Source organism: Brienomyrus brachyistius, chromosome 3, assembly GCF_023856365.1.
Source record: "Brienomyrus brachyistius isolate T26 chromosome 3, BBRACH_0.4, whole genome shotgun sequence".
NCBI lineage: Eukaryota > Metazoa > Chordata > Actinopteri > Osteoglossiformes > Mormyridae > Brienomyrus > Brienomyrus brachyistius.
Genome location: NC_064535.1, coordinates 2,893,102 through 2,910,223, shown reverse-complemented (window position 1 = coordinate 2,910,223; position 17,122 = coordinate 2,893,102). Strand labels below are relative to the sequence as shown.

General features: G+C 51.0%; 1 protein-coding gene across 3 annotated transcripts in view; it reads right to left on the bottom strand.

The window, feature by feature from the left end:
• The window catches only part of arfgef3 (ARFGEF family member 3), a 30,775-nt gene that overhangs the window by 11,064 nt on the left and 2,589 nt on the right, over positions 1-17,122 (bottom strand). For all 3 annotated transcript variants that reach the window (XM_049006969.1, XM_049006971.1, XM_049006970.1), the window contains exons 2-22: positions 16,852-16,903; positions 14,880-14,961; positions 14,499-14,630; positions 13,215-13,283; positions 10,772-10,894; positions 9,811-9,856; positions 9,484-9,568; positions 9,185-9,289; positions 8,738-9,062; positions 8,440-8,552; positions 7,432-8,366; positions 6,863-7,029; positions 6,289-6,454; positions 5,766-5,873; positions 5,460-5,675; positions 4,170-4,280; positions 3,529-3,679; positions 2,928-3,221; positions 1,515-1,648; positions 322-467; positions 42-221 (exon numbers count right to left, since the gene is read on the bottom strand). In XM_049006969.1, the coding sequence (XP_048862926.1) occupies positions 42-221; positions 322-467; positions 1,515-1,648; positions 2,928-3,221; positions 3,529-3,679; positions 4,170-4,280; positions 5,460-5,675; positions 5,766-5,873; positions 6,289-6,454; positions 6,863-7,029; positions 7,432-8,366; positions 8,440-8,552; positions 8,738-9,062; positions 9,185-9,289; positions 9,484-9,568; positions 9,811-9,856; positions 10,772-10,894; positions 13,215-13,283; positions 14,499-14,630; positions 14,880-14,961; positions 16,852-16,903 (3,740 nt within the window). The remainder of the gene's footprint in view (positions 1-41; positions 222-321; positions 468-1,514; positions 1,649-2,927; positions 3,222-3,528; positions 3,680-4,169; positions 4,281-5,459; positions 5,676-5,765; positions 5,874-6,288; positions 6,455-6,862; positions 7,030-7,431; positions 8,367-8,439; positions 8,553-8,737; positions 9,063-9,184; positions 9,290-9,483; positions 9,569-9,810; positions 9,857-10,771; positions 10,895-13,214; positions 13,284-14,498; positions 14,631-14,879; positions 14,962-16,851; positions 16,904-17,122) is intronic.

The following is a 17,122-nucleotide window of genomic DNA, read 5'->3' as shown; positions in this document are numbered from 1 at the left end:
TTTCTGTCCTGAACCACTCACAGCGTGAGCAGAGGCCCCACCTGGTCCTGCACGTCCTCGTCACACAGCTCCAGCTGCATGATGTGTTCGAAGGGCCGGAACAGCGCCTCGTTGAAGTGGAAGTGAGGCAGCTCCGCCCAGCTGGTGAGCACCTCCGTCAGAACGTCGTGGATGAAGGACACGGCTTTCTGGGACACGTGTCGCTCCTTGTGGCAGGCAGCCTTGGGATGGGAGGGTACAGCAGTGAAGTAATCCGGAGTCAAAAAGCGTAGAAGTTTAAGGGTGTTAACTACAGGCACGTGACCAGCTGCTACCGCATACCTCCACCAGGTGGGGCGCTGCTACGCTCCAGGCCCGCATCATGTGCAGCAGGGGGCGTGTCTTGTTCCTCACGATACGCAACATGGCCTCCCCCAGCCGGAAGAGATGCAGGGCACTGCACTTATCCTGGGTCGACTTGGCTTCACCTTCAAATGTTTATTTAATCATAACTTAATCAGAACTTACACTTATATTACTCTGTATGCATTATAAGCTATAACAACACATCACAAACACACTTCTAGGATTGTCTGAGCAAGATTTTTGTTTTTTTTTTTAGTTGTTTTGTATAAGCTGTTTTATACACACACACACACACACACACACACACACACACATTTATACATACATACATACACAAATACTACCGTTCAAAAGTTTGGAATCACTGAATAATTCATCACTGGAAAGCCCTTCTGCAATTATGTTCGCAAAGCTGATATTCAGAGAGCTGTGCACCTCGGAGAGCTGTGCACCTCGGAGAGCGTCACTCAATGGCAGACAGAAAGAGATGTGGGAGGTCCCGGAGCGGGATCAAAACATCCAAGCCTCTAGTTTGAGAAACAGTCGTCCTTGCAGATCCTAAGCTGGCTGACTTATTAAATAACGGCTGAACATCTCCAACACTGAGGAGTCGACGCCTGGATGGTGACCTTTCAGGCAGAGTTTCAAAGAAAAAGCCAAACCTGAGACTGACCAATGAGAGGAAAAGATTAAAAGGAACTGGAGGACGTTTGGAAAAGCAGTTACCGGATTTCAAGCCTTTAATCCCATTTGGTGGCTCCTCTGGGAGCAGTTTGGCCATATGATGCCAAAGAAGTGGCCATTAAGCCAGTCTGACATGTGGGAGGAGCTTCAGGGAGAAATTTCTGTACATTACCTCAGCAAACTGAGAGCTAGAACGTCAAAGGTCTGTGACAGCTACAGATGGAAGACTCTTTGACCAAAGCAAAGTCTGAAGCACAAAATCTGCAACTTATTTGATGTTCTCATGGAAAATGTGGAATTCTCAGAGCGATCCCAAACTTTTGAACAGAAGTGTATATATATAGTATATCAAGAAACTTTATTACATACATACATCACATTTTTTGGCATAAACTTCCTTAGGACAGACAAGCACAAAATTTCTGTGGCAAAGGTCACCGCACTGTTTACTGTGGAGGCCTGGTAAAAAAACCAGCCCGAATTACCTGGCATGGCCAAGGAATAGTCCCCCGTCTCGGTGACAGAGTCGAAGAGCTGGGACTGGGAGGCTCGGCGCAGCTGGTGCAGAAAACCCACAAGGCCGACCAGGTTCAGCTTGCTAGCTGCGTCCTCGAAGAGCCTGGAGAAGCGGAGTCACTCACAGGTCAGACGCACTGATCACGACTCCGACATCCATCCATCAAAGTGTTGCGTCGATTACGCGCTGCCCGTGCGTTTCAGGTGCACAGTTCCTGATATCTGCAGAGTTTAAACTCTCCAGAATGCTTGATGGAGATTTTTTTGTAATTAAGAAATAATACCCCTTATTTAGCTCCTTCCAAGTGACCCCTTTGCTGGGCTGTTAACTTGTTGTCATAGTGATTAAAACAAGAATGTGGATAAGTCAGGTCCCTAGGAAGACAAGGAGCCAATGAAAAGCGTTAAAAGGTTTGGGGTTGTTCAGGCCGACGCCCCCCAATCCCTGCACTGTCGTTTAGCTATAGGATGAAAATTCTATATCCCTGCCGGCCCCTGGAGGATGGGCTCCCCCTTTGAGTCTGGTCCCTCCCAGGTTTCTTCCTTCTAGGGAGTTTTTCCTTGCCACTGTCGCCTATGGCTTACTCACTGGGGGCTTTGGGTGAGGATGCTGTAAAGCACTTTGAGACGATGTAATGTTGTGATAATGCGCTATATAAAAATAAATTTGTTGTTGTTGTTGTTGAAAAATGTTTGATAATTAACATGTTTTTAAAAGCAGCTTCTCACTGGAAAAAAAAGCACTTTTTGTCTTGACAAGATGGTGTCCACCAAAAATGAGCAGTGAAGAATCTCCAAACATGTAACCTGCAGTAAATGTAATTGTTTTATAATCTTTCAGTTAATTTTACATTTGGAGATACTGGTAAATCAGTTATACTGATTATAAATTCCCAGAATCTGTAACATCCGTATCACTTCACTGGCTTTCGGCAATTTCACTTCTCTTGATGGCCGTTCATAAATTCCAGTTTCAGTCGTAAGTGATTCAATTTAGCCATTTAACTAGTTACACCTCTCAACTACTGACCTGTGACTAGTAACAATGTGTATTAAACCAACTGTTCATTTTTCATTATGCCAGTTAGATTTCAAGCAGATACACCCACAGCTATGCTGGATGAGATTTTCTGGGACGATGGATGCAGTTCAAGTACCACCAAGCCTGTCACAGAAATGAATAATTACTTTTTATATATCGCATCCATCTTGGCTAGCTGCGATTCTATCATGAGTGGAATATTTATGTGTTATTCACGTATCGGTGTGATTTGGGTGCCAGAACATTCATGCATCAGCTTCACAGGATGCTTTACCGATTCAAAAAGTGCCGTTTTAAATTCGACTCCCGACAGTGCCAAAGCCGCTGGAGCGCCCCCTACCTGTCGGCCTGGGTGGAGAGAGTGCACACGGCCTTGGTGGCCCCCGTCCCGCTCAGCAGGCTCCCCCCCCGCAGATCGAGGCCCTTGCCCCGCCCACTATCCTTCAGCAGCTCCTGGATGGAGAGGGGCTGGATAACCGGGTGGCCCAGCGGTAGCTCACGGTCGGGGCTGTGTTCGGCATTGAGCTCCAGGCTGGGGTCAGCGGCCTGCTGGGCCTGCGTGATGGTCAGCGGGGGCTGGCTGCTTCCGTCACTGAAGTGGCTGTGCTCCAGAGAGCTGACGTACTCGGTCACCCTGGGTAAGCAGAAGCGGAGGGCTCACCGAGGAAGAAGCATGAGTCACTGCACCTATATGTCATTTCTTTAAATAAGCAAACCCTCTTTTCCAGGCGCGTTTTTCTCATACACTGCATGCAGTTCTTTGATCTATATATATTTATATGATTTCTACTCGATCTCCCCCAGGAAGGAGACAATTCTTTGTTCATCGCAATAAAAATGTGCTCCACCGAGTGAATGTCGTTCCAGGTGCGTCGAATGGGTGCCGACACACTAGGGGGCGCCAGCGCGGCTGGAAAGTGGCCGGCAGGAGAGCCGCGTACCTGAAGACGTGTGGCCAGCAGTCCAGGTTGTGGCTGCCCATCTCCAGCCCCACGTTGAGGATGGCGTCCATGCAGAGCACGTGTGCCGTGTGCAGCCGCACCCCTAGGGGGCGCCCCATCTGCTCCAGACGCAGCTCCACCCGCTGCTTTACTGCAGGAGGGACGCAGCAGAAGAAGGTAAGCCGGGAGAACACGGCGCAGCAGCAACTGCAAAATCCTACGCCTGTCTTAGCCCAAGTGCAGGGCGTTTCTCAATACCAAGAAGGCAAAGCTCATACTTGAGGTCTTGCTAACTTGCCTCAATGAATGAACTTGGGGCGCAATGGATGATGGGATTAGTCTCATTTGACAAGGATGCATCCTTGATATTAGGGGCAGGACAAGAAGGACATCTGGGGATATTTACCATCCTCTTCATCTGTTCTTCAGTATTGGAACTGGTCTTCAGCAATGGAAGATGACCTGTTCTCATGCTCTCATTGTGGTCAAGTGCAGTCAAGTATGCATATTGAGAAACATCCATGGCTTATCTACTGTAGCCATTTGGGCGCAGACATGTGACATCATCTACATCTATCCCAGTCCATTCGTGTTATCCTTGACAGCTCCACAGCGCCACCTATGGGAGGGCATCGGCGTACCTTGTGCAATGGTGTCCCCAGACTCTGCCATCTCCCTCTCTTCCTTCTCCTCCTGCACACAGGAGGCGGCGGCCATCTGGGCCAGAGCGGAGGCGCAGTTGGCTGCCACACCTGAAGAGGGGACAGACGTGAGAGCAGGAGGTCGGAGAGTCGCTTTTCGGTTCTATGAGAACCGAGGCAGCATCGGCCTCTGACGCGTCACTCTGCTACACATCCAGGGATCTTAGCCAGACCTGTTGCCAAGGAAACAAACAGCGAGAATGCGTCGTGCCTCGACCACGTCAGACTGTTAAAATCTTCCAGCACTACAGCCCACATCACAAGTGCTGCATGAATAGTGTCTTTGAATAGTGCAGTGGGCAGGATCACCATATACTGTCAGTCACTGGGCTGTGTAACCAAGGTGGGGGCGATTTTAAGCTCTGTCAGAGAACTGTAACGATGTGAAATGAACTCAGGCTTCATCGCAGGCTAGCTATGTTTCAGTCCAACCTCTTCACAGACTCTATATTGTTTGTGCATAAAAATGTGTTGATGATGCAATTCAAATGCAACAATCTGTGATGCGACAGATTGCTTCAAAAAATAACTATTTTAAGAATTCAAGCTCCTCTGTATCCACCATACCAACAGCAAAGTAGTAAGTATATAACATCCATCTGTTGCTATCAGCGTATTTTCCATACTGACTTCAAATACATGTTTCTCAGCTCCCGCGTGAGACATGAAGTTTGGATTCTGAGAGAAAAGGTTTTCTTTAGCAGCTAGAACTCCTTGCATCTCCTGCATGGTGCTCTTCACTCATGAGACAAGCTGAAGAATGTAACAAGCATAACATCAGAGATCACCGGGCATCCATGGCCGTGTGTATCACGTTCACTAAAGCGGTAAAGGACATCGACCACAAAACTGAGCAAGGCATCCAAATAAAGATATCGGCCAATAAAAGTGCATGGATCAGCTATGCTTGGCGTAACCGGAGAGCTGCAGCAGACTGCTGGGAAAACGTCAGCGGTCGGCTGAACTGCGGCAGCAAAATGTCACCATCAACAGGATGGAAAGACCCGCGAAAGGCTGGCTGCCAGCTGGGGGCATCCCAACCCCCCAAGTCGTACAGCATCGGGGTGGCAAACAGCGGTACAAGCTGTGAATCTGACGCGGGCAGACCGGTGTGAAGCTCCACTCGGCCATCGACATGCATATATGATGGAAAATCTAGTGTCGCCATCTGTTGGTGATTGGCGGTACTGTCAGACATTCCGATCACACTTTGCGATCACGTCGTGTTACCGAGGGCACAGCTGAGTCCGGCCGCCTTGCGGAGGCCGTCCAGGCTCATGCAGATGGCATCCCGCTCCCTCTGGTTCTGCTCCTTCACCCCTTCAGCTCCCAAGATGAACACGAGGCCTTTGGAGCTGCCCGCCATACGGCCGGTGAGCGGCGTGGACAGCGTGTCGATCAGGTTTTTCCAGCAACCGGTCAGGATGTAGCGTGCAAACACCATACCTGTGGCGACACGGCAGAGCGAGATGCCACCCATGGGCCCTCAAGGTGGCGACAGAGATCAGGATGGCGCTCTGCTGCAAGTCTGCATACCTGCCATGACGGTGTCATTGGTGCCCGTGTCGCAGCTGAAGGGGGACTGCATGGAGACCCTGCGCACCAGCTGACCCCCAATGGCGCTGCTGCCCAGTCCGTCGATGTCTGTGAAGACAGGGTGAGTGACCACTGCCAGCCACCAGGGGGCGTACCGAACCGCCAAATCACATACAGCATGAAGGGTAGCACAGCCACATCTAGGACAGTTGCATTGCTGCACAGAGACCTTATGTAGCTGGATGACATTAATGAAGCATTTCGGTGAGCGCAAATTCCTATCAAATGAGCTTAAACCTCTCAGCTAGATTCCACTGTTATAAATAAAACCAATATGCATTGTACTGTGTGGCAATATAACATCCAGTGCTTAAATTAAAGCTCGACGTTCGAGATGTGTGTAACGACCTTCGAACAGACAGGGATTTCCTTGCTGATGTTCAAAACAAATAATGTTTTGGTGGACTGGCCCTTTAAGGAGATGCGTCAAAGGGCCTGGCGTACTGGGTGCTGGGACGCGAACCTGTCAGCATGGTGATCAGGGGCAGGGAGTGGTCCTCGGCGGAGCCCCAGTAGCCTGCTTCCCCCAGGAGGTTCCTCTCCAGCACCTGGTGGTACAGCTCCTCGATCCAGGCCTGGGACAGGACCACCAGGACGCCGCTGCTCTGGATGTGACGCACAAACTCTTTCTGTTGGGGGCGGGAAGACAGAAAGGGAGGGAAATGCCCAGAAGGAGCATCATAAACTGGAGGATCCCATTTGGTCAATAAATGCAATTTCACTGCTTCTCTTAACAAACTAGGGGCAAAATTATGGTTGGATGTGCTTGGTGATATCAGACACATTAGTACTGAAAGCGATTAGAATTTTGCAGAACCAAAACTGTCCAGTGCAGACGAGCAGCCATTCATTGGCTTGTATGACTTTTACTCTCCAGGACAAGACAAGGAGGCTTTATTGAGGAGTGACACCATCCAGTCATTACAGTAAAACTAAAACGGCCCTGAAAGGCTAATTCCTGTCTACTGACGACTGACCGACAATCAGGCCGTTTCTCTGGACATGTGCAGCCTCTGGGCTCGAGCCCGTGGCCATACCAGGCTAACCAGCACCGGCGCCGGCTTCCTGCGGTAATAATCACAGCAGCAGAGCTTCAGATTGAGCAGCAGAGCATAGTAGGACACCAGGTAGAGGCCGTCGGCGTTCATCAGGGCCTGGCAGCTCAGGTTCTCGCTCCCCTCGAACCCGGGCGAGTGGATGCCACCTGCGTGGACAGAGGGAGGCTCCGTCAGCCAGGGAACATCACTCTGTCTGCAAAATTACAAATCCCATTAAAACAAGATAATCTGTCACCATCTGAGTCAACGTGCTGCTGCACTCTGCCCGAGGCGTACCTTCCAGCGTGACAGTATCTTTCTGCACTTATGGTGATTAACAGTAGGACTAAACTCCCGGGAGAGAGAGCCGGAAAACAGTATCGCTTCAACAATCTGTGGCTGCATATAAAAACAGTGACGCAAACCCAAGGTGAGAGAAGGAGGACTAAACTACCTAACAAGACTTTCTGTAAAGTACTGACCGAAAACACTGACTCTTCCAAGTGTGTCCGCTGAAAGCTCGGAGTTTTGCCTGCGTTTTTGCGCGTACTGGTGCAGCTGTGTCTTACCCGCCTGCAAGCTGGAGCAGAAAGTGGAGGAGAAATTCTGGAGGGAGACGTCCACGTCTGTGGCGTTATGGAGGCCGAGCAGCCGCGGCAGCAAGCTGGCCAGAGACTGGACGAAGAGCCGCGCGCTCTGCTGGTCAGCCTCCTGGTTGCGGAGCAGTTTGAGGGAGAGCGCAGCCGTGCGCAGCGAGCGATGCCCTGGGCAGTCACGCGGAGTCTGCTCCTCGTCGGCCAGCGAGCAGTTATCCGAGCCGATGTCAGAGGCGTCGGACCGCCCGGAGTCCTTCTCGGCAGCCATGGAGTACTGGTCGCAGGAGTCGAACTCCGTGCGCGAGAGGTCCTGCTCGTCTACGCTGAAGTTGCTCTCGCTGTAGCGTGAGCCATGCGACCGTGCCTGCGACTCCACAGATAAGAAGTTGGTGATGTCTGGGTAGACCAGGGTGTGGCTTCTCTGCACCACGTCAGGCTGGCTGCCGGCGTCTGCCAAAGCCGGGGGCTCCCGGCCGCCCGGAGGCGCGTCTCCACCGCTGTTCAGGACGCAAGGAGACTGCAGCCGGGGCTCCTCCCCGCATTCCTCCGGGGTCGTCCGGCCGAACTCCCCCTCCAGAGTGGTCTGGCCCGTCTCCGTGGTGACACTGATGCTGATGTCGGGGCTACGCTCAGTGGCGCTGGGCTCCCAGGGCGCGTTCTCAGAAGACAGGACGCGTCGCTGCCAGCGGAAGTCCGCCTCATTGACCTCCATAGACTCGCGGGAGGACTCGGTCCCGTCCCGCAGCTCGTCCAGCCGCCGCGTCAGCAGCCGCACCTGCTCTGGCTTCAGCCCCCGACCCTGGCTCAGACCATCCAGAGCCCCTAGCAGGGCGCCGACACACGACACTGCGGCGAAGCAGGCCTCAATCCCACCCTTCATGCAGGCCTCGGTCATGCCGTCCATCACCCTGCCGCACAGAAAAACAATCAGTCACCAAGTTATCGCCAACCCCCCCCCTCCTCATACACACGACTGCTTACAGTTTGAGCAGATCCAGGTGGGACTTCCTTTTGGAAAACGACCTCTTTCTGGACTCGGGCTCGGTGATGCAAGGTCCCGCCAGATCAAACAGACGCTGAGGGCTGCCGAGGATCTGCAGGGGGATGAAGACACAAAGATGGAAGGAGCCCAAACACAGCGATTCCCTGATAACTTTCTTTGTTCTGCACTTCAAGGAGAAAAGCACTTTGGTCTTTGGCAGACAGTTGGGCAAATGTCTCCTTCAGCTTTATTCTTCTAAGATAACATGCAGGATCTCCCAGGGCAAGCCTGTTGTACCTCTTTCATGATCTTGATGGCCTCCACGCGGTGCTGAGGGGGTGGGTACAGGAGGATGCGGTGGTACAGAGACTGCAGAACAGGCTTCATGGACTCCACACAGCCCACCAAGCGCACCAGCTCAGCGGCCACGTAGCAGACAGTCCTGGCCACGGGGCCGATGAGCGCAGGAGCACTGGAGGAGCAGCCCGAGCCCCGGCCGTGGTCTGACACGCCCGCAGAGGGGGGGTCTGTCTCTTGGAGAACTCCACCGTGGGCTGACGTGATCGTCTTGTCGTTCATGGGGTTCCCCATGATGGACACCAGTGACGGACACAGTTGTTTCCTGGAAAGAAGCCGCAGCGAATGACAACCATCGCTGAAAATACAGCAGGCTGGCCGGTCGCGTCCCGGACAAGGTGACCCAGGAAGGCGTGGCCAGTGAGTCCGGCAGAAGCAGTGACCCACCATATAAGGTCTGTGAAACCACGGTGCAGATGCATGGTGGCAGGGCAGCTGCTGAGCATGGAGAGGATGCACTCCAGGTAGAGCAGCTGCAGCAGCTGGTTGTCACTGTGAGGGGCGGGGTTTGGGGGGGGGGGGACATCAGTGGATCTACACCAGCCAGAACAGGAAGAACAATCTAACACGGTCACACGAGAGAACATCAAATCCTTTAACTGTGCCACGCACTGACCTGCAGAGAACTGGCACCCATTTCGACATTCAAACCAATGAATTGAACAGGACCCCCCCCCCCAACCCACCTTGTGACTCGTTCCAGCTTTTTGCAGAAGACAGTCAGCACGGTGACGACATCCTCGTACAGACTCTCGGTCGTCGGGGAGGCATCTTCAGACAATAAGCGGGAAATTATAAGGAGGTTGGTTACTGAAATCCGGCCCCCTCGGCTTCCCACCGGGAATCTTGCCTTTGCCTCGGCACAGAACCAGTGAGGTCATACATCACTCTCCTTCCAGGAACACAGCAGCACGCCGGCCATAAAACAGCCATTACTGTCACTTCCTTTCCCCACTCTGACCCACCAGGGACCCGGCTGCCGCCTTTTCCGATAAACAGACAATGCAAAGTACCTTTGCGCTGCATTGTTGGCAACACCCACTCGTCTGCATCTGCTGTCTGCAGAGAAACAATGACGACACAATCACACATCTCCACTGGAATATAGAGCCCACAGAAAAACGTAAATGATAACCCACCCACCCACCCACCCACCCACCCATCCATCCATCCACCCACCCATCCATCCATCCATCCACCCATCCATCCACCCACCCATCCATCCACCCACCCATCCATCCATCCATCCACCCATCCATCCATCCACCCATCCATCATCCATCCATCCACCCATCCATCCACCCATTCATCCATCCATCCACCCATCCATCCATCCATCCACCCACCCATCCATCCATCCATCCATCCACCCATCCATCCATCCATCCATCCATCCATCCATCCATCCATCGAATCGCTTGTTCAGATCAGAGTTGTGGGCTCTAAGTTAACGATAAAGACTGTTTGGTCCACCTTGGGAATGTTTTCATCAAGCAGCCTCCAGTCGCTATTCATCTAATAGGGTGCAACTGGAAATCAATTTGAGTGCAACAATTCCCCAAATCCAAGGTTCAGTTTTTTTTTGGGGGGGGGGGGCAGGTGAACAAGGAAAAGTGGGGAATAAATTTCTCAGTTTTATTAATCGGCAACAATTTGGAACAATAAAGGGGGTTAATATCCTTCTTGAGTTAGCCTAGCTTTTATTGCAGGTGTGATCAATGCCGCGATTTCGATTGGACCAAAATAGTCACATGACATGTGCAATTGGATAATGTGCAATATTTACTGAATATATAGCTTATCAATTTGTTATATACTTGTGTTATAGTGTTAACTGTCAAATAAAAATTGAGCTCAACAGGATGTTCCTAGCAGTCAAACGAGATGGGCAGCCAGCAGTATTAATAATCAGTGATGCCCTAAGCCCAGCGGGCGCCCCCCCAGCCCCCACAGTCCCTCCCCCAAGGCGCTGACCGTGTTCTCCTGCCGATGGCGTAGCTGTAGTGTGAGATCGCCCAGCATCTGGCTGAGCGTGGCACGCACAGCTGTGTTGATGCTGCGCTGGTGAAAGCTGGACATGTAGGTCTCAATGCAGACCTGGGGGCAGAAAGCCGGGGGGGGGCATTCAGAGCAGTGCTTAGCCGGACAAAACCTCAAGAAGGAAATCAACTGCAGAGCCTTCAGCGTGGATCACACATCATGTGACTTGTTCATTCCTATCCATTCCCACAGCTTAAACGGTACAACCGGAAATGAATTATCAGGACCGATTCATTAACATCTGCTGCATCTTAAAAAGGCCTCCAGTCCGATAGGATCACAGTCGCTCATTAACATCCAGACGTCCTGAAGGCCTGATGGATGAGAAAATGCCAGTGGACAGCGCGCGCCCGTTCCTTGGCCGCCCGGTGATGCCGCCCGGTGATGCCGCCCGGTGATGCCGCCCGGTGATGCCGCCCGGTGATGCCGCCCGGTGATGCCGCCGGACAGCGCGCCCCCGTTCCTTGGCCGCCCGGTGATGCCGCCCGGTGATGCCGCCGGACAGCGCACGCCGCTCCTTGACCGTCCGGTGATGCCACCAGGGACCACATGCCGAGATTAGCTCTGAGCACGCTCACCGGCATTCAGTCAGCTAAGGACACGGAAGCACTTTATTTCTCGACTACATCTAGCCTCCTTCCTAAAATAACAGTCCCATCTCTATTGCTAATTTAAAGCTGGCGATGGGAGTCACATACAGCCCTCATTATTCAAGTAGCACCGTCCTAATTACACAGTAAATCACACGGCAGGCTGGGTCCCGCCATAAGCGCATTTTGCCCTGCTCTCTGACAGGCCTCTTTGCTGGTAAATTCAGGTTAAGTGCAGATTTTCATATACATATTACTTTCTTATTCATTCATTTTATCAGACCCTTTTTATTCCAAAACGATGTGCATTTTTGACAAAGCAGGGCGGCTCAGGGGCCTCGCTCAGGGGCCCGGCTCAAGGGCCAAAGTCACTCTGCTGGGCAAATCCCAAGCACGCGTGTGCATGTGCGTGTGTGTAATACATATTCAGCTAATTCTGAATTTATATAACCCCTTTCACAACACAGTTCTCCCAAAGCAGTTAACAAGAATGGTAATACATTACTAATTTATCAATCCATCCATTTTCTATAACCGCTTGTCCCCTTCTGGGTGGCGGGGGTGGATTGTCCTATCCCGGAGACTGCAGGCGGAAGGCAGGGAACAGCCCAGGACGGGATTACTAATTCATGGATACTAAATTGTTATTTTAGTATTTTTGTTGTAGGGTGATTCATGTGTCCATTTTCTTGCTGTTCTTATCGGTTTCATTATGTTCCTTTACTGTGGCAGCCTGCAGCTGTTCTGCTGAGCAGGCCTGCTTTGCTGGCCTCATCCATTACTTTTTATCTGTAGAAATGCAAACTGATTCCATAAACAGCATTTATTTTCTTCCATTCAACAGAACAACAGCACTGCGTAGTGCAGCGCAGTCGGGGGCATCGACGCCAACGCTGAGTCAGAGAGTCTGGAGTGAGTAAAGCACTCACAGCCCGTGACAGCACCCAGCATTCAGACCCGCCACGGCCGAGCGCCCGTTAGCATCGCGGCTAATCGACACGCGTCTTCCCAGGACGGCGGGCGTCTGCAGTCACGCTCTGCCCCGGATCAGACAGATGACGGTCATGTAGTGATTTTCCACTCCGCCACATTACGCGGCTCGTCCGCCCGTCTTTGACGTGGGGAATGGATTCATCCTGACATGCTGTCGGCAGCTGCGATTGAGGGGTTTCCATGGATACGGGGGCCAGGGAGACGGGAGGATGGAAAGCGGGGGCCCTCGACAAGCCGAAGCTGAGGGGCTGGGCAGCAGACCGCTGCGAGTCTGTCGGTTTTCACCCAGAGGAAGCGCATTTCAGGACACGTCAATCCACATATACATACAAACATTAGTAACGTCAGCATTTAACATACCACCAAAAACTGTTGACATCATCATCGCACAGAAATACTACTTAAAATCAGAAGTCATTACTTATTCTGATATAATGGCATAACTGACCAGTTAATTGTTACGACCGTTTTGTCTCTTATTTCCACAGAGCACAAGAAGTACACAGAATGAATACTGAATCCCATAAAGCAATCTCGCTTTACAAATTTATGCCTGGAAGCATTAAAACCCGTGTTATTTACGAGACAATGACAGGTCTGCACTATCCAACATGATGTGTGGCTCATTTTTTCAGTAATGGGGTATTCCCATGGGGCCAAGTCCATTAAGCCAGTAAAACGATTTTATGAGTTAATCAGCAACCAGGATTTCATGGACACAGGTACTCACGGAGGAAAACAAGTCACCTCTGAGCGATAATTCCTAAAAATGAGCTCGGGAAGGCACAACCTACCTCTGCAATCCTCAGGATGGCGTCTCCATTGATCTCGAAGGTGGACGAGTAGGTGATGCAGAGCAGGACCTACAGGGACAAGGAATGGGGCTCAGCATATTGCACACGGCCGCACTCGTCCTGCCATCGCCTCCTACATCATGCTGACACGGCTTCTCTTTGGCTTTGCTATTCACGTTACCTCCTGCGGGATTCAAATCTGACCCCAACTGCGACCTTAATCCGCACGACCTCCTGATGTTTTCGGGAATCTTTTCCGTATCTAAAATATGTGAATTTTGTTCTAAATGTGTCTTTGTGGAGGGACCAGAGGGCAGCCCAGAAGAAATTCTGCCTTTGGTTCTTGGGAATGTTCCTAGATCAATGCTAACTGTAGACCATATTGGATAATCCAATCATCCATCCATCCATCCATCCACTGTCTGTAACCGTCTGCCCTATTCAGGGTGGCGGGGGGTCTGGAGCCCATCCTGGAGGCTATGGGCGGAAGGCAGGGAAGAGCCCAGCAGGGGGCGCAACCCAACGCAGATAATCCCATTAGTTGTAGCAAATGTGTTATAACAGAGGTACAGTTACGTTCTTTCCCGTGTTTGATGCCATAACCGAAACATCGGCCTCGATGCCGAGGCGGACACAGGTAGCTGGTGCCCCACCCAGCAGCCGTCCTGAAGGGGGGCGTGGCCAGCTGGCTCTGTGCCCAGCAATCTGGGGAAAAGCGGCGCGTGCTGACAGTGTGCGCCACAGCTGCGGCCTGATTTGTAGCTCAGCGAGGCGGCAGGACCAGGCCGTCTCTGGCAGAGTGCCTGGAGCTGATCTGTACACAGCATCCGCGCAGTGCAGAGCCTCCACCAGGCAGGCGGAGGCGTCGAAATGCCTGCACTGATACACACTCTCACTGGGCAGAAAAGGCCTGTGCTCCCCACTACTGAATAATCACACGGAAGCATCCAGTCATTTACAAACCATAAAAAAGACTGATGCTGTTAAATCCACAGGTAGGACAGTTGTGAGCATTTCCTTACAGATATTACACTGTCCGTAGCACTAGGAGTCCGTTTGTTTGGCGTGTCGTACTTCATTTTAACACATATGCCGGGATAATTACTTCAAACTGATTTCCAAGAACAGAACGCAGCCCAAACACCAAGGATGGGAGCAAAAATATAGAGCGTCTTACAGGGAGCTGGGAGGGAGCAAAACCGTGGGCTGTCCGTGGGTTGCCGAGGACCGGGTTGGGAAGCAGTGCCGTACAGAACAGCGATGGAACGTCTTCCGGACTCTCACCTTCATCACCTCCACCTGCAGGTCTTCGTGGAGCATCGGTGTCACCCGCACGGCCTCCAGAATCTGGCTCAGCAGCTGCTTCTCCGGCGCCTCGGGATCAACTGCGATAAAGCGATCTTCACAGAGTATCTTCTGCACCATCAAGACGGAGAAAACACAAAACGCTAGAGACAGGCAGCACGTCAAAGACCGAGCCAAAGCAAGAGGACGACGTGTGGACCAGCGAAAATAAGCAGCGTTGGTGCCCACAAGTGTGTCAAGCCTGTCAAAGTCACTGGGCTAACTGGTAACTGTTAATCATGCAGAAACCGACAGTGGACAAGGAGAAGTAAGGCATCGCTATGGTCACTGGTGGCTTTTTCCCCAAGACGGAGGCAGCACCTGCATCCCAGCGAGGGCCGTCTGCGCCAACTTGGTGTTCTTGGACTCCAGGGCGAGTCGGAGAGGGAGCAGGCATCTCTCCCTGTGGAAAAGCAGGACGTAAAAAGTGCCGGATCTAACCATTCAGCCGGTTTGATTATACAGAAACATAAAAGCAAACGACAGCGGTCATGTTGGATATAAACAACCGAACGTTATGCAAGGATCTTATATTCCCAAGGCAACAGGAAGTTCATTTGTCCTTCTTTTAACTGAGCCCAATGAAAATGTTTGATAGCAACACAGAGGAACATAACAAGATTTTAAGTACAACTACTAAAACAAATGTTACGTGTATTTCCCAGGAGGAAATACACCATTAATTCTCCATAAAACAGCAATGGCCTGGCATTCTCCAGTGTAGAAAGGAGTCTGTTCTGTTGACTAAAGGAGGAGCGTTTCGTAAGTCTTTCACAAACCTTGCTGAGCAAGAAATCTTTTACCAGTGAGGTACTTTCTTTCTCGGAGGAAACCACAAAATACTCGTACTCAAGCAACTACCTTTGCCCTTCATTTGCCTGTCAGCCATGACCACCCTCTTCTCTGTCACTCGGTTTTGTTTACCATCGTTGTGAGTCTCCATGCTTGTTTCTACAGCTGGGTAGGTATGGTGACAGCCTGCAGCCTTTGGGACTCAACGTCTTTGTACGCTGAACGGGTAAACTGACAACAGAGGCATCAACGCCAAAAAAGCACTAAGGAAACGTCCGCAGGAAGCTGCAGGTCGTGACCATGACGGCAGATCGCTGTCGCCGACGGTGAGCCCAAGGTAGGCCACACATGAGCCAAGCAGGACCTCTGTAATGAAAAGGCAGTAGCTGATCTTTCATGCTCTACCTGGGCTCCCTGTAGGTAGAATTAGCCATCAACACTGACTAATCCCCAGATCGAGGAATGACTGGACAGGAACAAGCCTTGCATGCAAATCGAAGTGCAAAACAATCAGCCGTTTATTCATCATGGCAGAACCTACTAGCGCCCCCTCAGTTTGAAGAACAAACCACCATGTAACAGCACCCGTCAACCCAAACAGAACATCCCCTCTATTGATTACTATTAATGAACATGTCCCACACGTCAGATGTTCTAACTAGCAAAAATATGAACACAATATACAGTCAGAAATTAACAGAATACATTGGAAACATCATGGGAAATTCCCTTAGGCCAGTTTTTATAACACAACACAGTCTGAAGTGGAACAATGTGTCCACTGTGACAGCTTGCCCTTTATATCACTGCATGTCCATATACCAGCGGACCAGACTGCAGAGTGTGTGGGCAGATAAGCCTGAGGGGGGGGGGGGGGCGTCATATGGGTGGGCAGGAGGGCGGCCAGGGCGTGCTCAGCCTGCTCAGCAATCCCGCTCAACACGGGTACCACTACTGAACCCACACAATGTGTCTGGGAGAGGGCTGTCCTAACAGTAGTACCAGTCCTAATGGAAAAAAAGACTGCAAATCTTGTATTTTGCTCGATAGGTATTATCAATAATAAAATCGATACGTTTTAGTTTAAACTTGTACAGTTAAATGTATGACAGTATCCCAGTGAATCCTACTGTACTTTACCTGGACGTCACTCAAATTAAGGCCGATATAAAGGGGCAAACTGAGTTTAAAAGAGATGATCTCCTAACCGAACTTGTCCATCTGGGTGCAGAATGTGGCAGCATTTCTACATTTCCAAAGGCAGGAGGAGGCGGAGGCCCCGACAGAAAGAGCGCTGATGTTTGAAGCTGATCTGCTTCGACGTGAACAGAGTACTGAAGCCGACCCGGATTATATCTAAATATTTGCAGGATGCAGGAATGTCAGCTGAAGGTCGGATACGGACGACTCTGACACACAGCAGAGCAGAGGAAACGCTCACATCCCGACACATGCTCCGTCACTCCAACAGACCAAACAAGCAAAGTGTCTGTTTCCTTACCTGAGCTGAGACGGCAGAATTTTGACAGATCCATTCTGAGCATCAAGGGATTCTGTTGCATTATGAACAAAATGAGAGGATAAGATCAGGTCAGAATTTAGACAAAGGGTGAGTCAGGACAAGTCAGACGCAGCATTTTCAAGCCATAACTGTACCCAATGACCCTGTTTCCAATACTTCTACAGTATAAGAAACACGAAATACATACAACTTCACGATACCTTTACGTGCATCTCGTTTTAGTTATTGGGCAAAAAGTAGCGTTTTACAA